The 25,393-nt window shown below is 39.4% G+C and overlaps 1 protein-coding gene across 13 annotated transcripts in view; it reads right to left on the bottom strand.

The window, feature by feature from the left end:
- The window catches only part of Mga (MAX dimerization protein MGA), an 83,420-nt gene that overhangs the window by 4,183 nt on the left and 53,844 nt on the right, over positions 1-25,393 (bottom strand). For 10 of the 13 annotated variants that reach the window (XM_037205128.1, XM_037205129.1, XM_037205131.1 and 7 more), the window contains 11 exons: positions 24,876-25,393; positions 22,335-22,629; positions 20,137-20,760; positions 14,757-15,050; positions 13,125-14,587; positions 10,635-10,762; positions 8,831-8,882; positions 5,836-6,042; positions 3,763-3,874; positions 3,258-3,491; positions 874-1,050 (listed from right to left, as the gene is read on the bottom strand). In XM_037205128.1, coding sequence (XP_037061023.1) covers positions 874-1,050; positions 3,258-3,491; positions 3,763-3,874; positions 5,836-6,042; positions 8,831-8,882; positions 10,635-10,762; positions 13,125-14,587; positions 14,757-15,050; positions 20,137-20,760; positions 22,335-22,629; positions 24,876-25,393 — 4,104 coding nt within the window. The remainder of the gene's footprint in view (positions 1-873; positions 1,051-3,257; positions 3,492-3,762; positions 3,875-5,835; positions 6,043-8,830; positions 8,883-10,634; positions 10,763-13,124; positions 14,588-14,756; positions 15,051-20,136; positions 20,761-22,334; positions 22,630-24,875) is intronic. The other 3 variants (XM_028854445.2, XM_037205137.1, XM_028854460.2) reach the window with 3 other exon arrangements.

Raw genomic sequence — 25,393 nt, 5'->3', positions numbered from 1 at the left:
TTATTTTTTAGAAATCTCCACAGGATAATTCTTTTCTTTTTCTGGATTGGGAGAACAGTGATAGAGACAGAATCCAAGGCTTTGCCTATACTAGGCAAGTATTCTATCGCAGAGCTACATTCCCAGCCCTAGATTCAGACAGTCGGGATCTTCCTATATAGTCCAGGGCTGGCCTCCAACTCACAAAGTCCTGCCCTAGTTTCCTAAGTGCTGGAATTATGGGCACAGGCCACCATCAAAAGTCCAGCCTGCCAAGCTAATTCTTGTCCTGAGGTAGAAATACATCTTGATTGGGTTCACCCAATTAACTGCTAGTTAGAAGGGAAAATGGAAGTCAAGGATCAGCAGAGCAAGGGGAAAGGGAGTACTCCAGAGTAGACCTGGCAGCAGAGACAAGGAACTGTTGCTGTACTGGCAACAGAACAACTTCAATTCTAAGAGTGATAAGAATACACTTCCTTAACAGAGGTTTGGATGCCTGGACCCAAACTACCAAAATCATACTTTAGTCTTTGCTGAGAAAAGGAGCGCTGCTCAAACAATACACTGGATTGGTACCATGGGAGCACACCCCTTCTAAGTACAACTCAAAACAATAAATGATCATTTATGAAGAACATAAATATTGGCCCTTCTACATCATCATTTCATTTTGACATCATTTTAATTCTTCTCCTGCTTAGAACTTTCACTAGAGTTCACAAAACAGTTTCCAATCCCAGGTAAAACCACCCATTAAGCTAGGAGGGCCATTTCTTACCAAGGCAAATACCAACAGATCAGCTCTGGATTACTACAGAACAGATCCAAAGGCTTCCTGTCACTGAGATACCATGATACTTTTTCCTAACAGTAGAGGATACCACCACATACCTGACTGAGCCATAGGACTACTTGCAACTTGAGGCTTCAGATCAGGATCTAAGAGAGCAGGAGAGACAGCTACCACTGGTCCTGAGAATAGGGGGCCTTTGAGGGTAAGTAACTGGCCTTGTGGAGTCATCACCAGGTTTGCAGAGGAGTGTGGAGTACTAGAAGGCAATGCACTTTCTGCAAAGAAAATGAAAAATTAGTAAAACAAACTTTCAATTAATGTTAGTGTACTCGAGAGGGGCAGTCATAAACCCTGACTTGAAAGGTACAAAGCAAGCTTAGATGAAGGCATATACAAGTCTATTCACAGGCTTCTTGTCCTATACACTCATATAAAAGTCATTTAAGTTTCTAGGCCATAGTGTCTTTCCATTTGTGAATTCAAGTAACTGGTCATTCAATTCTTTTCTTAAAATACTATTATTTTACTCTGTAATGTTAAAACTAGTTCTTATTTTAGAATCCACTTAGATATAAGTCAGATTTTTCTGGTCCATACACTGAGCTATTTTAAGAGTCAACAAGAACACTCTGGAGCTGGGTGGTGGTGGCACACACCTTTAATGCCAGCATTCGGGAGGCAGAGCCAGGTAAGATCTCTGTGAGTTCAAGGCCAGTCTGGTCTACAGAGCAAGATCCAAGACAGGCACCAAAGAAATCCTGTCTTGGGGCGGGCGGCAGTGGGAGTGTATGTGTGGGGGAGATGCTGTAGTGGTGTTTGCTCCACCCATGACCTTGGGCTATACAGCGCAAAGGAGGAGGTGTTTCCTGTGCTGTTGTCATGACCTCTTATAAGGAGTGGGAGAGGGGTTGCATGACCCATCTCCCTGCTCCTGCCTTCAAGATGGATTTGCTCCCGTCAGATCAGAGGACGACTTCTGCTGTCTACTCTGTTCTGTAATCGTGAGATGGGATGTGTTTCATTTCACAGAATTTGGAAGATTAAAATTTATACACCATACCATTGACACCTATTCAGGATTTCAATGGGCAACTCCTATGAGTTCTGAAAAGGCTGATTCTGTGATTATACACCTATTAGAAGTTATGGCCATCATGGGAATACCTGTACAAATTAAGACTGACAATGCCCTATGTTGGGCGCCACTTATTACGATCAATTCACGTGAGTCTATTAAATGGGTCTATTAAATGGGTAACAGAATTTATTAAGATATACATTGAGGAAATACATTCACGATTACAGTAGACAGCAGAAGTCGTCCTCTGATCTGACTGGGAGCAAATCCACCTCAAAGGGAGGAGCAGGGAGATGAGTCATGTGACCCCTCTCCAACTCCTTATAAGAGGCCATGACAACAGCAGGAAGCACCTCCTCCTTTGGGCCATATAGCCCAAGGTCACACTCTAGGAGACCAGCAAGTAACAATGAACCAGTGTAGCCACTTCCAAAATCAACAATAAGAAAGAAATTAAAGCCAGTTTCCTTTGTTCCTTAATAGAAACAATGAAAAATTGACTAGTTCAAAGAAATTAAAGTATTCCTTTTTTTTTTTGGGGGGGGGGGTTTCGAGACAGGGTTTCTCTGTGTAGCTTTGCGCCTTTCCTGGGACTCACTTGGTAGTCCAGGCTGGCCTCGAACTCATAGAGATCCGCCTGCCTCTGCCTCCGGAGTGCTGGGATTAAAGGCATGCGCCACCACCGCCCGGCTTTTAAAGTATTCCTTTTTAAAAGAAACAAGTCTCACTATGTTACCTAGGCTGACCTAAATTCTGAGCCTTAAACAATCTGCCTGTACTAGCCTCCCAAGTAGCTGAGACTATAGATACATATCCCCATGTCCAATTTAACTTTAAAAAAAAAAAAAAAACTTTTAAAAGTTCCAATTTATTTTTTAACCAATAATACAAGAAAATCACGAGTTCACATACAAAAGCAATCATGCACTTACTAGAAACATGTATTGTAGACTGCTATCACTACTAGGATTCACACATTAGAATACCAATGTCTTAGGACTTATCTGTATGTGTAGAGCCAAAAATTGAAATTTACAACTTAAAAGTTCTATTTTTATTTTTCTTTTCTTGTTTTTGCTTTGTTTTGTTTTTAAGACAGGATTTTTCTGTGTAGCCCTGGCTGTCCTGGGACTCACTCTATAAACCAGGCTGGTCTTGAACTCACAGAGATCTGCCTGCCTCTGCCTCTTAAGTGGTGGGATTAAAGGCGTGCACCACCACCACCACCACCACCACCACCACCACCACCACCACCACCACCACCACCACCCAGCTAATAGTTCTTTTTCTTAAAACTCATCCCTAATTCATTTAATAAGAACTATAGGTAAGAAAAGACGGTCAGTCCACTAAAATAAATTGATGTATACCTATAGTAAGGAAAGCAAAGGACGTCCCTCCTACCTGTAGCCTGGTCTCTTTTTCTGGAAAGAATCAAAGGTTTTCCCCTCCTGTTATTTAAGAACACTTGTCCAAGATCTACAGATGATGTAGACGATCCCTCCAGCTGTTTGCTAATTCTGGGAGAGACACCAAACTCATCTGATCCCATCTTCTTTTTTCTTTTTTGTGCCTCTAGTGCTTGTTGTTTTGCATAAATATACTCTAGCTTCTTCAGGACCACTTCTTCTGTCTTACCTACAGGTCGACAGGGAATAAAGTTACCACTCTCTGTATGACCCCACATAATAATGAGAAATAGCTGAAATCTAGTTGATTTAATTATATTCCCCAAAATTAGGAAGGCAAGAGTGATTACAATTAAGAAGATATAACCCACTCAGTCAGAGGTAACTCTGCTATAAATCTGAGATGCCAATTCTTAATCTAAACAGACTCTGAAAGACCCAGTGAGCATTTCCCCTTGCTAAAGATTTATTGTGCTCTTTCCCACATTTACACAGCTTACCTGAAAGAGATGATACCTTCCGAATCAAAACATTTCGTTTTCGACTCAGGAGATTTTTCTGTCCTATCAATTTATCTGCCTGGTCTGTTAGTCCTTGAATTTCACTGAATGCCTAAAATAGAAACAGTAATGTCAATAGACTACTCACTCCTAAAAGTACAGGAGGCCTACATAATTTCTTTAATAAAAATAGTTTAAGCTAGTATTTTAGAGAACATTATAAACAACTACTGATGTTTCAAAAATTGGTTAAGGACCGAGCCGCTGACCGTAGTGCTGGAAACAGAAACTTTGGGCCTTGTGCATGCTAGGCCAGTGTTCTACCTCAAGCTCTATCACCAACCCAGAATTTTTTGTTCAATTGTTTTCTAGCCTGTATTTTTAGGGAATGTAGATAATGATTATTCCTAAAAATCATCACTGAGTGGTTTCAACTACTGCAAGCAGATATAAAACATTCATGTTGTGCTTATATTTAAATTAAATTTTAAAATAATGTTTATAAAATCTGTTTCATTTCAATAGAGTATGAATGCTAGATGTATACTTCTCCAACTTCTACTTAAAAGTAATGAAACAATATTATCTTAGATGGTCTATGCATAGAGCTAAAACTTCTGCTAATTTGAGTATTTCTTTTTTTTTTTTTTTTTTAAAGACTGTCAACTATTAAGAAGTGTGTTAAGGGTTATGGATATAGTTAGTTGGTGGTAAAGGACTTGCCTCACATGCATGAAACCTCATGTTCAATTCCTACCCAAAAAAAAATGATGTGTGCTAATATTCTTCTACTATGCATTTTACACTATGATAAACTGTTATAAATGATATAGGGACTAATCTAAAGAGACCAGCACACAGACTCAGAGTTTCTGACCTGACAGTGCTATCTATCTTCCTTTTTTTGACATGCTCTCTAACAGGCCTGGAGCTCACCAAGCAGGCTAAGCTGGCTGGCCAGTGAGCCCATGGAATCTGTCTATTTCTACCTACCCAAAGCTGACATTAAAAGTATGTGCCACCACATTTAGTTTTTTTTTTTTTTTTTCCCTATTTTTTTGTCCATGTGTATCTGTCACATGTGTGGGTGTGCTGTAAGAGGACAGAGTGTGTTCGATTCCCTTTGAGCTACAGGTGGTCGAGAGATGCGCAACAAGGATGCTGAGAATTGAACCGGGGTCCTCTAGTAGAACAGCAAGTGCCTTTAACCACTGAGCCATCTTTCCAGCCCCACCCAGTCTTTTTCTTTTGTAATGTAGATTCTGGAGTTACGGAATTCAGGCCTTCATGCTCGCAAGGTAAGCACTTTGTTGACTGAGCTATCCCTCTCAGCCCTTAGCTCCTGACTTTAAGAACTTCAAACATCTGGGGCTAGGGAGATGGCTCACTGGGTAACAACAGCAGCACTTACCTTACAAGCACGAGGCCTGAGTCTGAATCCTCAGCACTCATGTAAAGCTAAGCATGGCTACACAAACCTGTAACTCTAGCATCGAGATGAGCAGACAGGCAGACCCCAAAAGCTCAATGGCCACCCAGCCTAGCCATAAAGGCAAGCTGACAGTTCTATGACAGACCCTGTCTCAAAGTAATAACTCAAAAGAAAGTGATAAAGGAAGACACCCAACATCTTGCTCCCATCTCTGCATACATGCTCATGGGAACACATACCCATAGACTCATGTTCTTACACACCACACACAAATCTTCTCTGCTTTCCAGGCTTCAAACACAAAAGAAATCAATATTCAATGTAAAGTTATTCTGACTTAACATAATTTTTCCCCCCATAAAGTAGTTATTGCTAATTTACTAGTCCTGTTTTTGACACAGCCTCACTCTGTAGCTCAGGCTGACCTTGAACTCATGGCAATCTTCCTGTTCAGCCTCTCAAGTGCTGGCATACCAGGTATAAGGCACCATGACGAACCACTAACTTCACTGAATTGTTAAGACAAGTAACTCTGTTTCCATCTCCCTCATGACAATGGATCTCCTTTCTCATCTGCAAGAGTCTCTTAGTTGAGCTTATGCTTACATATGAACTTGTTTATATAACCACAGAATACTTACCCGAGTAAGAATGAGACTTTTGGAAACTTTGGAAGAATGAAGCAAACCCAATGTAATCTTCAATTTTTCAAAGAGATCCCTCATTTCACCACGCCGCCGCCGCTCATTGGCAGTATGTGTCCGGCGGTAATATGCAAAGGCTTCTGTTTCTTTCTGTGGTTTATCACTCCAGCAATCATCTTTCAATTTTGGGGAAATTAATGGAAGCTGTCCAAAAAGATTGTTTCCTCAGCATCTTTCACATGTACTTGCCCTCTTCCTCCATCCCAAATGATACTGTTCTATCTCAGATACACTTTCTTTCTGGATTGTTATAATGGCCTCTCAACTGCTCATCTTACCAATCTATTTTTCCTCCAAATCTCATTTCAACAACATCAATAGTATGAATTCTAATATATATTAACACAATCATATTACTTCCCAGCTCAAGTTTTGGTGATTCTCAAATGAGAAGGAAGCATCTGGAGGCTAGGAAGGAAAGGTTTAGAAAAGCTTATTTATATAATTTATCATCATTAAAATTAGTTTTCAGAACATAACAAAAAAAATCACAATCTTGACTGAGAGAAAAGAAATTATATATCTTTTTCCCCCTTGACAGGGTTTCTCTGTGTAACAGCCTTGGCTGTCTTGGAACTCACTTTGTAGACCAAGTGTCTCAAACTCACAGACATCCGCCTGCCTCTGTCTCCCGAGTGCTGGGATAGATAAAAGGCATGCACCACCACTGCCCAGCAAAACAAAACAAAACAACTCTAGGGAGATTAAACAAACGGCTCAGTGGGCACAGTGCTTGCTATGTAGGCCTGAGGACCCGAGCTGAGACCTTCAGCATCAATAGAAAAACTGGGCAAGAGAGTGGGCCTTTGTAGCCCCAGCACTGGACAAGTAGAGACAGGCAGATTGGGGGTGGCGTGGGGTGGGGGGTGGGTGTTAAAAGTCAGTCAGCCAGCCTAGCTCCAACAGTGAATTCCAGGTTTAATGAGACCTTATCTCAAAAAATAAGGTGGAGACACAGAAGACAACATCCACGTCTGGCCTCCACATGTGGCAAGCACAAACCTCCTCCACCCCCACCCCCATACACAAAAGGACTTTCACAATTTGGGAAAGAATCAACTGCCACTTTCTTCTCTCCCCCACCCCACCCACCCCCACAACAGGGTTCTCTGTGTAGCCCTGGCTGTCCTGGAACTCACTCTGTAGACCAGGCTGGCCTTTAACTCACAAAGATCAGCCTGCCTCTGCCTCCTGAGTGCTGAGATAAAGGGTGTGCACCACTACTGCCTGGCTGCTGTTATTCTCTTCTAAATAAACTTGCTCTCTAGTACTTTCTTGAAAAAAGAAAACAAAATTACACTTATTTGTGGTAGTGAGGGCAAGCATATGACATACTGCACATGTAGAAATCAGAAGACAACTTTCAGGAGTCAGTTCTCTCCTTCCAACACGTAGATCCTATGGCTAAACTCAGGTCATCAGGCTTGGGGCTGAGCCATCAAACCAGCTTCTTTAGCCATTTCTAACTGTGAGACTTCCTTGCCTAAACTGCTTAGGCTTTGGTCTGACTTGGACTCCTTATCCCTGTCCCTCCCAATCAATGCTACCACTGTGTATTTTTTCAGAGAGGTCTTTCTTGACTCTCAGCATACCTTAAAGTCTCATTTGTCGTAGTTATTTTACTTCAATTTTAAATTTACTCATTAATTTATTTATCTATTTATTTTTTGGTTTTTCAAGACACGGTTTTTCTGTGTAGCTCTGGCTGTCCTGGGACTCGCTCTGCAGACCAGGCTGACCTTGAAGTCAGAAATCCGCTTGCCTTTGCCTCCTGAGTACTGGAATTAGAGGCATGCACCACCACTGCCTGGCTTAAATTTATTTTTTTCTTTAAGATTTATTTTTTTAATTATGCACACATGTGTTTGTGTCTTTGTATGGGCTTGTGAACCTGAGTACAGGTGCCAGCAGAGGCCAGAATCATCAGATCCCCACTGAGCTCAAGCTACAACTGGTTGTAAGCCTGACAAGGGTGCTGGGACCCAAACTTGGGTCCTCTGGAAAAACAGTACATACCGCTGAGCCAACTCTCCAGCCCTAAAATGTATTTTTTAAAAAAGAAGTTACTGACAATATATAGAGTTGTAAACACATGTCAAGCTTATAATAAACTGGAAATATGCCCTTCAACTCTAGCAGGAATGACAATGTGTTACATGTTTGTGTGGCTTCTTTCAATTCTTAAGTAATAATATAAGCTTATTTGTGCTGTTGCCAATGATCTCAACTGATTTCTTCCTATGCATAAAAGGATTTTGTTCACATTACTCTTGTGTATCTCAGCACTCTATCTAAATACAGTTTCTAACTCTAGCTTTTCTAATGATCCTTGAGCAACATGAATATAACATTGCTTTATAAAATGGTTATCAATGTCTGTTTCTTTCTATTCTTCCTTTTTGCACATTTTTAAAGAATTGATATTAAACCAGGCATGGTGGCACACTCTTTTAATCCCAGCACTCAGGAGGCAGAGGAGGCAGATCTCTATGTGTTCGAGGCCAGGGTCTACAAAGTTCCAGGACAGCTAGAGATACACAGAGAAGCCCTGCCTGGGGTGGAAGAAGATGGATTTTGATATTAAATCTTACATATTTTACTCTTGGGTTATAAATGTCTTAATTTTAAAAATTATTATTAAATTATTTTCCTTTATATGTATGGGTATTTTGCTTTCAGATAAACAGATCTACTTTCATAAACTATATCCATTATTTTATTTAACATCCTCCAAATTTATTCTATCCTCTGAGAGGAGTAGAATTAAGAAAAGAGAGGAGCAGGTAGCATAATTCTGTAAAGATGGGAAAGTTAATTTTAATAAATTAAAATAGTCCTTTAAAAAAAAATCAACTAATAGATCTTATGTTTCAATCATAAAACAAATGTTACTGATTTTATTAAAAAATTATATTAAATACATTTGAAATACCTTTCGACTCTTTTCAGAAGCTTTTTCATCTGCAGAGATTTGGCTATGACACCTAGATAAAAGAAAGTAATTTTAATGTTTTACTGAAATCCAATACATCAATCTCTTTCACACCTGTTGTGAAACTGTATCACTTCAAACATCCTAAATTACAACCATTTCTTTTCTCCTAGGTATACTAGATGGCAACAATTTATTCAACAGTTCATTTTATCTCTAGTGTCCAAATAGTCACTAAAATTATGAATTACTGTTTTTCATTCACTTATTTGTTTGTTTGTTTATTTATTGGCAGGATCTCATTGTCAACTCCTAACTGTTCTGAACTTGCTATGTGGATTCAAGCTGGCCTCAAACTCAGAGATCTGTTTCTGTCTTTAAATTTAATTTCTGTTCTTTTATAGTTTGTGTTCTTTATATAGTGGTTATTCTTGGCTCTTTATTATTCCAACCTAATAACATGGCATAGCTACTTACTGAATTCTTCAATGTCTCTCAATGTAATTTTCTTCAAGCCTTACATAGCTTGTTACTATATTATAGAAATACATATATGGTTGCAATCATTTCAAAAGTATCACTATGTACCCCTGCTGGCCTGGAACTAGCAATGATCCTCTTTCTAGTATAGGTATGAGCCACCACGGCAGCCCAAACCCATTTTGAGATGTAAGAATTTCCATGCACATCAAAATTCACTTCATGAATCACAGTGTAAGAATAGTATATGCACTGTCAGTGATTTCTTTTTAAATATTTATAGCCTATGGGGCTATATTAATCACAGAAAGCTTTTATTCTTGTCACTGTTGAAAATGGTTAAAAAAAATAGTTATTTTTAAGATTACATTATTCTTTTTTGTTTTTAGTAATGTGTTTAAAATGTAGACCTTTCCTATCTAGGTGTCTGAAATACTATTGAACTCAGTAAATATAATTAAGTTTTAAGGGATTTAAACTCTTTCACTTTAATCAACAGGTAACTGAAGGAACCTGTAAACAGCTCTGGAATGAAGACAGTCACTTAGGAGACTGCCTTAGGAAACAAGACAAGAGAAGCTGCATCTTCCTTCCTGTCCTCTTACATGCCAATCCCTAATTCCTACAGAGCTTCCTAACACAAGAATAGATAACATACCGCAGCAAGATCCTGTGCCTTTTATCAGTGGAATAGGTAGGAAGAATTTTATACCTGTATTCCACTTGTTCAGCTAGTACAGTAACTAAATTTATAATTTTAATGCTTTATTAGTAAAATATAAAAGAACTAACTTTTGCTGAGTAGCCAACTCATACTAGCTGACTCTAAATGAAAACTCTAAATGGAGGGCATATTGGTTCAAAGAAATTATAAACTTGTCCAGGTTAGATACCTATATACTATCAAAACTAGTATTTCATTTTTTTTTACTTATTTTTATTTTAAACAGGGTCTCACTGTATAGCTCTGGTTGATCTAGAACTCTCTATACAGACCAGTCTAGCCTCAAACTCAAGAGATTGCCTGTCTCTACCTCTGTCTCCCAGGTACTACAGTCAAAACTAGTATTTTAACACAAGTGTACCAGCCTCTAACAGTATGTTACCCACATTAATATGCTACCTGCTGGCAAAGGCCAACGCAAGTAAATGACTTCCTTATTTCAATGTCTCATCTAAACTACCCAGGAGAAAAGAGAGACAAAAAACAAACCAACAAACTCTAAGGGAATAATGGAAGTGGGTTTGTGGCCTGAGGTTTTAAATGAAGTGTTTAGTTTTGTTTCTGGTTCCAAACAATAATCCAAAGGTAAATATGACTTACGGCTGTTTGAAGGACTGTGTGTGAGTTACTGTGGTCTTCTTGTAGGCAACGTTAATTTCCTCTGAGAGCTCTTCTATAGTCTCAACATCCACCTGCTCATCATCCTCAATATAGTCTACATAGTTATTCTGAAATATATTATTACAACAGTAAATAATGTATTGGGAGACACACATACCTAAACTTTTCAAATGCATTCTCCCTCATTAAACCAACTAGTTCCAAATAGTTATCTACCATGAGTACTAACAACCCTAAGCTTGTTAATCACAAAAAGAAATGAAGTAAAAAAGATAACACGATTAGAGCTAACATCAACAACTATGTTAAGTAATAGATGTATGTTAAACAGGTATCATTAACCTTAGGCTGGGCAGAGTTTCTAGGAGGCTATATTTGATGCTTTGATATTTCTAGAGGATAGCATTCATGTATGATGCATTAAGGCTTTAATTTTTTTTTTTTTTTTTTTTTTTTTTTCTTTTCAAGACAGGGTTTCTCTGTGTAGTTTTGGTGCCTGTCCTGGATCTCGCTTGCTCTGTAGACCAGGCTGACCTTGCACTCACAGAGAGCTGCCTGGTTCTGTCTCCTGAGTGCTGGGATTAAAGGTGTGTGCCACCACCACCCAGCTAAATAAAATCTTACATGGTGAGGCCCTGGGTTTAATACCTAACACTAACCCCTCATCCCCCCAAACCCACAGAATATCCTGTTTTAAGGGGGCTTCATAACTAATATCTGATCAAATGCCCATAAATCAACACACATTAATGTAAGGCAGACATGGAAATGGGATACAACTTGACAGAATAAGAACTTTTGAAGAACTTCAGTTTTCAAAAGTAATCCCAAGTGTAGTTCCTTCTATTTCCAGAACAGAGGCAAATGAATAAAACTGAGCACCTATCACAGAAATTCATTGAATTCTTTTCCAGAGTTATACATATGATGCGAGGCAGGCAGATATTTTCAAGTCCATCTTTAAAAGTAGTGCTCACTATGCCAGAAACTAAAAAAGTGCTATCTTTATATATATTTGCACTACACTTCAGAGGCATAATTCAAAACAAGGTATCCCAATCACCTTATTAAAATTCTCACATTTATAATTTTGGAAAAATCACCTCCAAATTAAAGGCTCCATAAGGCTAATAGACACTAAATGCAAGCTATCATTATAGTGCCCACTTCAACTTAAGCATAATTTAAGAAATATATGTTAAATTTAGACAATGTATATTATAATTACCCCTATGGTACAAAAATGAACAGAATCTAAAGTTACTAATATAGGTTTGATTTATAATACTTGAACTGAAGAGTGTGTGCCTACTTCAGATTTATGACACAGGGTGTGCCATGTAGTTCAGGAGAGCCTCAAACCGGCAATCCTCCTGCCTCTACTTCCTCACTGACAGGATCATAGGCCTGCACCTCACACTCATCTATTTCATGATTTCAACTGCAGGCTTTGTAAATAATATCCAATAATCTCAATAGAAGACAAAGTAGATAATTCCTCATATCATTCAAATACAAGTCTAGTAGTAAGTGTAAAGAAAATCTGGACATAGTACATGCATGTAAATATGATACAGAGTTTATATTTTAGAGATCATTCACAGTTGTGGTGGTTGTTTTTTTTTAAGAAGTCAGCGTAAACTTTTCTGTTAGATTATTAGTACATTCAAGTAAGGGTCCCTGTAAGATTACGGCATTCTAGAGGCTCTGCAAAGTCAGTTCCACTGAGAGCTAGTTTTACTTATTAGACTGTTTCGTTTTTGTCTGTTCACGTAATGTTTACCCAGAATGACTAAAAAAGGAGACTTATAATCAAAAGCTAGAGTAGCAGTGGCTAAGTGAGTTCTAGGAAAGGCGCAAAGCTACACAGAGAAACCCTGTCTCAAAAAAAAAAAAAAAAAAAAAAAAAAAAGATCTATAAAAGAATCTTGCAAACCCCATATTCTTGGATTTATGTCCTTGAAAAGGATTAGCCTACAGGAAAAGTATAAGGCAAATGTATATATAAATAATCCAATTTTAGAGCTGTATCCTTATTTATAAGTCAATTAAAGTACCAGATACTTTGCAGTTTTTCTCTTGAAAAAAAATTTCCCTCTAAATAGGTAAGCTCCTTCTTCTCTATATCTAAGATCCCCCGTTCACTGTTTCTTATTTTATCTGTATAAGGTAAGTGTCAACCACATCACAGACAATGCGACAGAAACTACAGGGATTTAAAAGATGTAAGATATCTTTTTTTAAAATTCAACTTGGTAGGCACTCTATACCATCTATACTCCAAAGGATCAAGCCACCTTTATAACAGTAACAAGCAAGATAGTGTTGCCTTAAACACTACTCATTTAATAATGATCTAAACTTAAGCACCCAAACTAATATATCAGGTCTTAGTGATAGTCTAGGAAAAGCTACTCTCTCTAATCATTTAAATCCATGAGGTTTCAGTCACAACAAAAATGGGCTCACCACCTTTTCTACATCAACCTCCTCACTCTGGTAGCCAGAAACAACATCCACAATCTCATCAACAGAATCATCGGTTTTCTCATTCTCGTCTTCCTCGTCCTCCTCTTCCAAATCCACAGCAGTCAAGCCAGCACTGCTTCTCCCACCCCTCGTCTCTTGCTTTGGTTTGATCTGTTCTCTTGGGAGCAGAAAGTGATCCTGAAAACGTCTGCTCCCTCTTCTTCCTTTTGTAGCTCTCCTAGGAATAATAGAGAAGGCTGCAGAACTAGAAATGCTATTCCAAGAACTATCCTCAGTTTTTAACATTCCATCATTCTCAGTAGTTCCACTTTTTCCAAGTAAGTCAGAGATGTCTTGTTCAGAATTTTCTTGACATGGCTTTGTTTCTGTAAATAACTGCATGTCTGCCTCTTTCTTATATTCTTGTGAAATTCCAATGTACTTCTGAGTTAAGGGGCCCTTCAAATGTTTTCTCCATCTCTCTGCAAGACTGTCCTTCCCCAGAGAGTCTTCACAATCCTTCTTGGCCTCTGCCTGTGAATTAGATTGCTGTTCCTTAACTTGGCTCCCTGGTAGTTCAAAGTTACTTTCTTCCTTAGGGATGAATAGAAACTCATCTGGGTCCTCTGGATTATCTGATCCTTGCTGCTGTTCCATCTTCACCTCAGCACATTTTTGAGGCCGTACTTTACTGACACGCTGGACCTTTTCAGAAATATTCCTAACCTTTGGAACAGTCTGTTTTCCCTTTGGACTGTTCCGATTCCTGTTCCCAGATTCTTCATCACCATCTTTGTCTTCATCTGTGTGAGACCCAGTGCTCAAAGAGTGTTCATAAGGTCTGGCATCTTCTGTAAGTGTTTCTTCATCCAAAAGATCACCCCCATCCTCCAATGAATCATTCAAGGTATCTTCTGAGGCAATAATTCCTGAGTTTTGCTTGATTCTATCAGCCTCGGTGTCTACAGCTTCTTCATTTAATGTTAGAGCTTTCTTAGTTTCCTCCTCTCTTTTGATGGAGTTTATTTCATCTTTCTGGTCTGCATTCTGAGATTCCTTTTTTACCTGAAGGGAAGCAACCTGCTGAAGAATGGAGCTAGAAACAGGCTTTTGTCCTGGGAGCTGCAACAAGGCAAAGCTACCTGACTGCAGAGGAATGAGACTAGCAGTTCCAACAGGCTGCCCTCCAGTGCTGGGTGTTATTTTGCTATCAGAGGCTGTTTTACTTGCAAAGTTTTGAGGTTCAGGAGGAGAAATCCTCAGGGTCAGTGTACCAGCCTGAGAGACAAAACTAGATCCACCGGAAACCAATGAAGGTGCCTGAGTAATGACATTTACTGTCGGAGAAGACCCAACAGCCTGTATTACAGGACTCATGACAGAGAAGGCAGAGGACGAAGTAGAAGATGATGGAGTCTCAGAAGATTTGGAAGGAGCTGGTAGTCGGATTCCCACCACAGATCCTGGTAAGAAAAAGAAAGAACTTAAATCACCACTGCTCATCTCATCAAGTCTTTCAAGGTATGATTCCCACTTAAGAAACTGAGTAAGAAAAATTCTAGTATACCAAACACTTCACATGGTCAAGTGATTCAACAATAAAACCCATCAGAAAGACCTCTAATTTAATACCTGGGTTCCGAAACACCACAGGCTGTAAGCTGGGTTGGGTATTAGAGCCTCGAATCTGATGTAAAGGTAGGAGTTGGACAATCTGCCCATTGGGGTGCCTGAATAGGTTCATTCCACTTGGACTCCTAACAGGTTGTAAGACCATCCGCTGTCCCTGAAGTTGTGCGTTTGGGACTGGTCTAAGTGTAGGAGAACCCTGCTGTACTGGAATCAACAACAATCGAGGTCCAGTACGTTTCACATTGTTAGGAGAGATCTGTGGAGGAGTAGTCACTGGAATTTGAGGGGTATTTTCTGAAAAACAGAAAAGTGAGAAGCTACTATCAGAATTTATCTTTCAGAATAAATCGGTAAAAATATTGATGACGTTAGATCTAAAAATACTGCAAGTAATGTCTAACTTGAATCACAAAGTTAATGAAATTCTGTCCCTCTATAGTATACTATTTATAGTTAAGAATATAATTTTTTTTTTAAATTTTGAGACAGGGTCTCTCTATGTAGTCCTGACTGTCCTGGAACTTGCTAAGGAGAATAGGTTGGCCTCAAGCTCAAAGGACATGCCTCTCTCTGCCCTGAGAGCCAATTTAAGGTATGCACCGCCACACCCGGATCTTCATTATTATTATTATCATCATTTTAGAAATCACATTTCCTATATATCCCCCTCAGCCCCCCCCCCCCCCCCGCGGTGGCACACGCCTTTAATCCCAGCACTCCCAGCTGTGAGGCAGAGCCAGGCGGATCTCTGAGTTCAAGGCCAGCCTGATCTACAGAGCGAGATGCAGGACAGGCACCAAAACTACAGAGAAACCTTGTCTCGAAAAACCAAAAGAAATCACATTTTCCAGTGATGACGCACGCCTTTAGTCCTGGCACTTGGGAGGCAGAGGTAGGTGGATCTGTGAGTCAAGGCCAGATTGGTCTACAGAGCGAGTTCCAGGACAGCCAGGGGTACACAGAGAAACCCTGTCAAAAAAAAAAAAAAAAAAAAAACAAACAAAAAAAAAAACCAAGACATTCCAAGCCATTAACAGTATCAAATAAGATTTAATGTTTAGAAGAGCTGTTCAGAAATACAAGCTGAGAAAAGATAATATTTTAGAGTTCTGGGGTAAAGAGATGGGTATTATGCTAATAATAAGTACAAACAAAACTGATCTAATATTAGTTCAAATTAGTACACTTATCTGGCATGGCTGATATCTATCTCAAGTTTGCTATTTTATTGTCTGTGAAAATAATACTATGCAATTTGAACAAAAACATGCACCTGAGAGCTAGAGAAACTGCTCAGAGATTGTTGCTCTAGCAGAAGAAGTTAAGTTCCTGGCAAACATGTTGGGAAGACCACAAACTGCCTGTAACTCCAACTCTAAGGAATCAAAAGCCTCTCCTAGCTTCTAATGATACAAGCATAAAGGTACACACATCTTTTTTAAACATGCATGTAGATGGCTCATGTTAAGAGCACTGGCTGCTCTCCTAGAGAACCCAGGTTCTCACAACTATCTGTATCTCCATTCCCAAGGGAATCCAACATCCTCTTCTGGATTCCATGGGCATTGCATGCATGTGGTGCAGACACACACAGGCAAAACACCCATACGCACAAAATAATTTTTTAAAATGCACCTAGTTGGGCATGGTAACATGCATATTTGATTCCACCACTTGGGAGGCGAAGTTTCAGAGTAGCCAGGGATACACAGTAAGACCCTGTTCTACAGGGGGGTGCCGGGGTGGGGTGTGTGTTAATATTCTGATCCTGCCCTTTGGTGCCACCCTATGCCTTGATTTAAAAGCCTATTCTTAAGGGAAAATGCTGCCCCTTCCTTCTCTCTCTCCTGCTTTCCCATGAGGTGTGCACCTCTCGAACCCCTTGCCCTTCTCACTCTCTCTCTCTCTTCCCCCCACCAAATAAAACTCTTCACTGAGTGCTGTCTGCATGGCATCTCTCTCGCTCACTCGCCCTGGGGCTTGGCTCTACCTGCCAGCACGTGTAATTCATAATAGGGAGCACCTAATATGATCTAAGAAACACACTAACACATTAACTTTTCAAGTTTTAGTTCAAAGCCTAATTTACTCCATTCGGACTAAGAAAGAATCTTTACTATCTCTTCTGAGTATGTGATTATTCACTTAAATGTGCCCAAAAAAAGAGGGGGGCAGGGGGACAAATGAAAAGTCAGCCACAAAGTGTCTAAGATGAGATTCCTTTTATGAGTTGAGAATAAACCCATGGCACTGTGGTGGTATTGTGTTCCCCAAAATATTGTGTACCTTATAAACTTATCTGGGGTCAGAGAACAGAAAAGCCACTAGTTAGGCAGTGATAGCACACGCCTTTAATCCTAGCATTCCAGAGGCAGAAATCCATCTGGGATCTCTGTGAGTTCAAGGCCACATTGGAAACAGCCAGGCTTGGTGACTCATGCCTTTAATCCCAGAAAGCCGAGCCTTTAATCCTAGGGAGTGATGGTAGAAAGCAGAAAGGTATATAAGGCATGAGGACCAGAAACTAGCAGCATTTGGCTGGATAAGCTTCAGGCTTTCGAGCAGCAGTTCAGCTGAGAGCCATTGGGATGAGGACACAGAAGCTTCCAGTCTGATGAAACAAGACCAGCTGAGAAGTTGACCAGGTGAGGTCAGCTGTGGCTTGTTCTCTGATCTTCCAGTTCACCCCAATACCTAGCTCCGGGTTTGATTTTATCAATAAGAACTTTTAAGATTCCGGCTACATGGCACTTCCTTAGAACTAGTAGTTATCCAAGTTAGCTCTATTAATAAAAATAAAATGTCTTAATTTTACATTTCAGGTAGCACGTGGATACAGAATAATGTTATTTTATGGAAAAATAATTTCCATTTAAGTTTTAAACCTTTGATTACATAAAGAAAAAAGTACCCATCTTTCTTCTGCAGTATTGAAATTTGAACTCAGAGCCTCACACACGCTAGGAAAATAATGTATTGCAGGGCATTTTTTCTTTTTGTGTGAAACAGAATCACATTTTTAGCTAGTTGCATTTACTATAAAAAATTAGGGGCTGGAGAGAGAGCTTAGCACTTGTTGCTCTTGCAGAGGACCTGGGTTCAGAGGATCCCATGCCCTCTTTTGGCTTCTGTGAGCACTGCATGCATATGGTCCACTGACATACAAGAATACATAAAATAAACATACAAATAAAAACAAATTTTTTTAAATTATCAAAATAGATAAGTATACCATTTTAAACTCATTTAACGTAAGCCAATTTAAATTTGGGGCTGGTGAGATGCCTCAATGGTTAAGAGCACTGGCTTTGCTTCCAAAGGACCCAGGTTCAGTTCTTAGCACCTACAAGGTGGTTCACAACAGTCTGTAATTCCAATTCCTAGGGATCCACTATCTTCTTCTGGCACCTGTGGGCACTGCAAGCACATGGTAGACTTGCATACATGCAAACACTCACATAAACTAAAACATATTTTTAAAAATGAGAAAAAAAACTAAAAGGTTGACAAACATATAAGTTAAAAAACATAAAAAAGTTCCTCCTTATCTCTATTTTATTGGTCATGTCTGTGTCAGTTCACCTGGACTGTCAACTTGATGGGATTTAGAATCACTGGGGAGAATAGCCTCTGGGCACATCTGTGAGGGTGTTCCTATAGAGGTTTAACCAAGAAGGGAAAACCCATCATGAATGTGGATGTCACCATTCCATGGGGTCAAGTCCTGAATAGTATGAAAGTAGAAAGTTCCTGGCTGCAGACACAAGTGACACACTATTTCATATTCCTGTTGCCATGACCTTCCTGAGACTGTACCCTTAAAACCGTGAGTCCAAATAAACCCTTTTTCAGTTATTTGCTTTTTGGTCAGGTTATTTTGTCAACAAAGTATAACAATGAAAGCTGAGATTGAATATGAGACTTTGTCTTAAGGAAGGAAGACAGGCCGGCAGGCTGGCCAGCCTCTGTGAAGACTGCATGTATGTAGTCCATAGACATGCATGCAGGCAAAACACTATACACATAAAATAAGAATTTATAAAAAATTATCAAAATAAAGCCAGGCAGTAGTGGCACACACCTTTAATCCCAGCACTTGGGAGGCAGAGGCAGGTGGATCTCAGTGAGTTCAAGTCCAGCCTGGTCTACAAAGTGAGATCCAGGACAGCCAGGACTGTTACACAGAGAAACCCTGTCTTGGGGGGAAAAAATTATCAAAATAAGTAAGTATACTATTTTAGAAAATGTCACTGCTGTACATTTTCTTAGAAATGCAATGACTTTTTTTCAGGTAGATAGATAGACAGGAAGGGAGGGAGGGAGGGAGGGAGGGAGGGAGGGAGGGAGGGAGGGAGGAGAATAGAGTAATATCCACTCCAGCAGCTGTACAAGAAATTCCCTCCTTAAAGACGTACAACCCTAGCTTTCATCATACAGCATGTTGTATTTTCTCCCATGTCATTTTAAAGGCTGTTCTAATGGCTCAGAGCTCTGGTCCTATTTACATATCTAATGTCCTTCAGCAATCAATCCCACTCTAATGTTTTTGAGTTTTTAGTACTTCCTGGGGTAAATTCTAGTCCTATCAACCTATCAGTCAGATTATCTCTAAAAGACAGTTGATTCTTGTAATTAAGAAATCTGACTACACAATTGTACAGATAGTCAGTGGTCATTCCTAATCCTACAACCAGCCCTAAGCTCTGTTATTAAAAATAAAAACCCTAACAGGGCTCAGTTTTACAGAATTCTAAGGTTTTAAGAACGTTAAAATAGGCTGGACGGTGGTGGCACACGCCTTTAATCCCAGCACTCGGGAGGCAGAGCCAGGCGGATCTCTGTGAGTTCGAGGCCAGCCTGGTCTACAGAGCTAGTTCTAGGAAAGGAGTAAAGCTACACAGAGACACGCTGTCTCGAAAAACCAAAGGAAAAAAAAGGTTAAAATATCATACTACGGCTGAAACATATACGAGGTACTCTAAAATGCATTCAGGCGTGTCTAAACTGTGGCCTGCATGCATCTCAACACAGATATGAATGCAACCCATCACGTTTATAGATGACAGTGTCAAAACTGGAAACTCCTCATTTTATTACAACTGGAAAATTCTATTAAATAGCTTTATAATGAAGCAGATGAAGCCAGGTGGTGATGGCACATGCCTTTAATCCTAGCACTTGGGAGCAAGGCAGGCTGATCTCTGATTTCAAGGCCAGCCTAGACCACAGAGCAAATTCCAGGACAACTAGGGCTACACAGACAAACCCTGTTTAGAAAAACCAACATATAGATACATGATAGATAGATAGATATAGTTATTTAGACAGACATTTAGATAGAAAGATAAAAATAAAGAAGATGAACACAACTAGTCCTTACCTGGTCTCTGGCTCACTGGTGGGCTTCCATTAATTCCTGAGAGTATAATAGGTACAGAACTCAGCGATGAAGTTGGTGTGGTCACTATGGAGGAAGATGCAGCTGTGGTAACCATGGCTATGGAGGTGGAGGCAGTGGAAGCAACAGGAAGAGTTATGGTTGGAGATGCTACCAATGACTTAGGAAATGCAACCGAAGCCACAGGACTAGTAGTTATCCCAGTAGTTTTGACAAGGTTCACAGTGGCTGTAGACTGGGTAGATGTTACAGGGGTAGTGTTACTAGTTTCAGAGATCTCAACAACCCCAGCAGCAGAGGCACCAGAAGAACCAGTAGCTTCTTTAGCTCCCACATCAGAAACAGCAGTCACAGATGTCACAGCAGTGACATTTTCTACTAACACTTGAGGGGAAGTAGTGACAGCAGCCGTCACAGTGCTGCACACCTGAACTGGCTCCGAAGAAACCACAGGTGTGACAACCATTACTGGAGAAGGCCTGATACTGAACTTCTGTGGCCCTGTCAGGGGTTGAGGTGTGCGAACTCCGGGTATCTTCTGCTGCAGGGCTCCAACTTTGCTCATCACAAACTGTGTGAACACACCACCAGGAGAGGGCCGAGCCGCTGCAAATAAAAATTTGCAGGTCAAAAATGTTCAGTTTTCTTACTGTGCACTCCTACTAAGTGACTGTGCTTATATCAGTATTAGTTGTGCCTAATGGATCAATTTCTTAAAGGTACAACCCACCTACATGAGCCAATTACTACCCATAAAAATCAAACACTATCCTCAACCCAAAGCAAAGCTTTAAAATTCTTAAAAAAAAAAAAAAAAAAAAAAAGATTAAAACTGAGTGTTGTGACTAAACTTCTTCAAGCTACACAATATATCTAAATTCTTAGGGCATTAAAAAAAAAAAAATAAGAGGTAGCTGGGTGAAGTAGCACATGTATTTAATCCCAGCACCAAGGAAGCAGAGGCAGGCGGATCTCTGTGACTTTGAGGCCAGGCTGATCTACAATAGTGAGTTCCAGGACAGCCAGGGCTACATAGAGACCCTGTCTCAAAAAACCACAAATTAAAAACAAAGTGCAGTCACTAACCTTATCACAAAAACAGATGAAAAGGGAAGCACAAGATTCCCAAAACATACCCTTACGTCCCCATTCACACCTTCAAACCTTCTTCTACAATTTCTTCCTGCTTTAGCAGCTCCAGCTCTATGGCTGTCCTTTTATGAGATAGTTAAGTACTACATATTTCTAAAATCTAAACACATTTTTCAAAAAATGAGAGTAGTACTGTCTTTTACTGCTGTTTTAAATTCTAATTAAAGCTGCATTATAGAGAGACAAAATGGGTTCTTTTTAAAGCATTAGCTCCCCATCCTCTAGCTTCACGCCAGCCTTCAGCCAGATATCTCAATTTCCTGTTAGAGGAATAAAAATGAAGACTTTGCTTAACATTCCTAAAGATAACTGAAACAGCAAAAAAGGAATTTTATAAACCAACTGCAGAACTTTAAACTAAAACAAATGTTTCAAGAAGGCAATTTAGTACAGACCATAGCACTAAAATGTTAGGCAAAAGAAGTTTCCATATACAAGTCAGGAATATACAGGAACACTACATTACTTGAAAATTATGATTGACAAGAGCCTTCTATTTTTTGCCTGTACTAACTCGTCCTACCAGCTTTTGCTAGCTTCTTAGGATTTGTCAGTACAAGGAATATGCATATGGTTGGTATTAAAAAACATCAGCCCTCATAGGAAAAAGAAATATTTTAAAGTAAAGCCTTGAGTCTTTTCTACATTAATATACAGTCTCGCCGGGCAGTGGTGGCGCACGCCTTTAATCCCAGCACTCGGGAGGCAGAGCCAGGTGGATCTCTGTGAGTTCGAGGCCAGCCTGGTCTACAGAGCGAGATCCAGGAAAGGTATATGTGTGTGTGTGTGTGTGTGTATACACACACACACACACACACACACACACACACACACAATCTCAAAGTCTTTAACTGCAAAACCAGAGTTCAATTCATCAAGCAAGTATCATAAACTATGAGAATTATTTTTAAAATATTTAAGCTAGGACATTAAATGTAACAATGCCAAATTCTGTATTTCTCTACTTATAACCTTCATACTGTAATCACTGGCAAACACTAAATTACAGGCCTTTCCAAACCACTTACCAATTGGCCTTTTTGCTGGAACAAACGCCTTCTGATTCTTCCCAGAGCGATTTGTTGCTGGGCCAGAGGATGCCATTTTGGAATTGGATGTTGAAGGCAACAGGGTGCGTGGTTTCCTGGATGCAGCCACCTTGGCATTGGATGCTACCTTGGAGATGACAGTACTGAGGGTTGAGAGGTCCAGGACTGAGGGTCGCAACCTGCCTGTGATATAAGCAGCTAGCCTATTGGCTGGATGCAATGCCCCCATCTGTCCCAATAGCAACTTAGCCTGCGGGTAACTCTTACCATTAACCTGAAACAAGTGGCAAAGAGAAATTCTGTAAAGATAAAATTCTCTTGCTAACTTCTCTCCCTTGACAGGGGTTTCATTTTTATAAGGTGTTTTAAATTCTATGACTCAGAAGTAAAAAGGAAAAAGAAGTGAAGCTTTTCTATTCAGGATAATCTAAGTAATTAGATAGTTATCATCCGATATCTGAACTAGGCTCATCTTCATTTATAGTTTAGAAACAGAAAATCTTAGAAACTAAATTTCTACATTATAGGTATGTGAAAGACATAACTGTGTCCAATGATTCATCTAACTGTTTTACTTTAATAAGTAATTGTGGTTATTAATGAATCATAAGCAAGAAGCATAATTGTGAACCACAGTATCTAAGACCAAAGAGGCATAACAAGCTCTCACACAAGGGTCTTTTCAAGTATCCTTCATATCTTAAATCTACTTTTGAAGTTATAGGACATTCTTTGCTATAATAACCTATTAAGTCACGCTAGTTTTTGTTGTTTTTTCCCCCTTAAGGTTTTATTTATCTTCATTTTATTTGTATGAGTAATTTGCCTGTGTAGTACGACCCCACAGTGGTCAGAAAGGACATCGGTTCCCTGGGACTGGAGTTACAGACCATTGTGAGTCACCATCTAAATGCTGGAAATTGAACCAGGGTCCTTTGCAAGAGCAGACAGTGCTTACAATCGCAAAGTAGTATTCTTTAGGCCCAGTTTTTGGTTTTCAAAGATGGCAACTCTAAAGATACCGTTTTCATATTGTACACAGAACATGCTCAAAATAAAATGTTGGCATAAACATAATTCTAGATGTAGTCACTAAATGGTCAGAATAAAGTGAACTAACAAATGAAATATATATTTTTTGTGATGCCTGAGTTGATAACTGCCCATTTAGGCAGCAACGTAGAAGAAAGAGAGGAATCGAGATCAAGTGTGCATGCATTTAAAAAGAATACAAAAGCCTCTCAATCAAGTTCATAATACTAGATGACATCTAGACAACATACCTTTTCTGTCTCATCATTTAAAAGTAGTAGATAGAAAATGGAATAAGTCATCTACTCTTCAAATTAATAGGGAAACAGTAAAGAAACTATCTATAGCAACCCACTACAAAAAACAAAATTACTCTTTGCTACTTAATTATGATTATTCTCAGCAAGATAAGCAATCTCAACCCCTCAAATTTGATATCAAAAAGGGGGATTTTTCTATCCAAAAGTAAACCACACTAGTTTCTAGCTATACAAAATCTAGATTACTTATTACTGCCTGGTATTGAAGATTATTTACTATCTCCCCAACATCTACACAGGTTGAGCATTCCTTATCCCAAATTTCTGGATAAGAAAGAGGCATTCTAGATTTTCAGGTATGCATAATAAGCTATCTTGGAGGCAGTATCCAAGTCAAAGCATAACATTTATTTAGGTCATATACAGCTCATATACACATAAGGACCATAAGTAATTTTATATTAATAGTAGTGTGCTTGCATTCTGACTATGACCCATCCCATGAGGTCAACTGTGGAATTTTCTATTTGCTGATGATCAAAAAACTTTAAAGTTTGGATAATTTCAAATTTCTGATATGGGGATTAAGAATGCTCAACTTGTAATAGAAACTGACTGATATTCAAGTTATAGAGTGACTTTCTTTTCTTTGGTTTTTTTGAGACAGGGTTTCTCTGTGTAGGCCCAACTGTCCTGGAATTTGCTCTCTAGACCAGGCTGACTTCAAACTCAAGAGATCCACCTGCCTCTGCCTCCTGAATGCTGCAATTGTATGCCACCACAGCCAGGCTTATACTACCTATCTTAAAGTCATCTTATCTCTACTGTCACTAGTAGTTATATAACTAGTAGTTATATATTTGTTTTGAAAATTTTATGCCAATAAGATATTCTAAGACCCAAACTAAATATCTGACTATTTTTGCTTAGTTATCAAAGGATCATTAGAGCCCAAGTAGTAAAGCTCATGAAGAAACTTTCTGGAAAGAATAGAAAGATAACCAAAAGCTAATATGAGGCTCCATATTTCTGTTTACATACAGCAGTTCACCTTATGTATTTACTTATCACAATAAGGAATAATGATTTTATTATCCAGTTCCCAGAAAACTTGAAGAAATATGATCTAAGGTTAACAAAGGGCTTTGAGTATTAAAAAAAAAAAAAAAAATCAAGATGATACCTAAGTATAAAAAGGTACTATACCCAGACTAAAGATAATTCTCACCTGGATAAGCCCAGATGTAGTTGAACTGGGTTTACGTTTATAGGCCACAAGCTTCCCTGCAGGAGAAAGCCCTGCATAAAAAGGCAGACCTTTGCCTCCATGTAATCTTTCCCTCACTGAATCCAGGGCATCTGTCTGCACAGGAGAGATATCATCCATTTTCCCAGGGGACAATGGACCATCAGGAGTCTCTGATCCAGATTTCTCAGCCATATCATCCTGGTCTTGACTTGATGGCATAGAGATTTTCACACGAGAAGAATAAACAGGAGGGTTCTTCTCACCCCGACACTTCCGCTGAGAAGCCAACTCAATGATGAAGCTGCCCACCTTAAGTGACTGCGGCATGTTGCTATTGATGTGTTGAGATAAGATGCTCAAGATCTTATTACGATCTTCTTCCCAGTTGCAGTCTGAGATGATTTCTATCAGTTTGGTAGGACCACCAGGTGACCTCTGATGTACATAAGAGGTAGAAGAAGATTCTCCTTCATTGCAGGGAGATTTCCAGCTCTTTT

The sequence above is a fragment of the Peromyscus leucopus genome, chromosome 4, assembly GCF_004664715.2.
Source record: "Peromyscus leucopus breed LL Stock chromosome 4, UCI_PerLeu_2.1, whole genome shotgun sequence".
NCBI classification, from domain to species: Eukaryota; Metazoa; Chordata; class Mammalia; order Rodentia; family Cricetidae; genus Peromyscus; species Peromyscus leucopus.
This window is presented reverse-complemented; position numbering and strand designations above follow the sequence as displayed.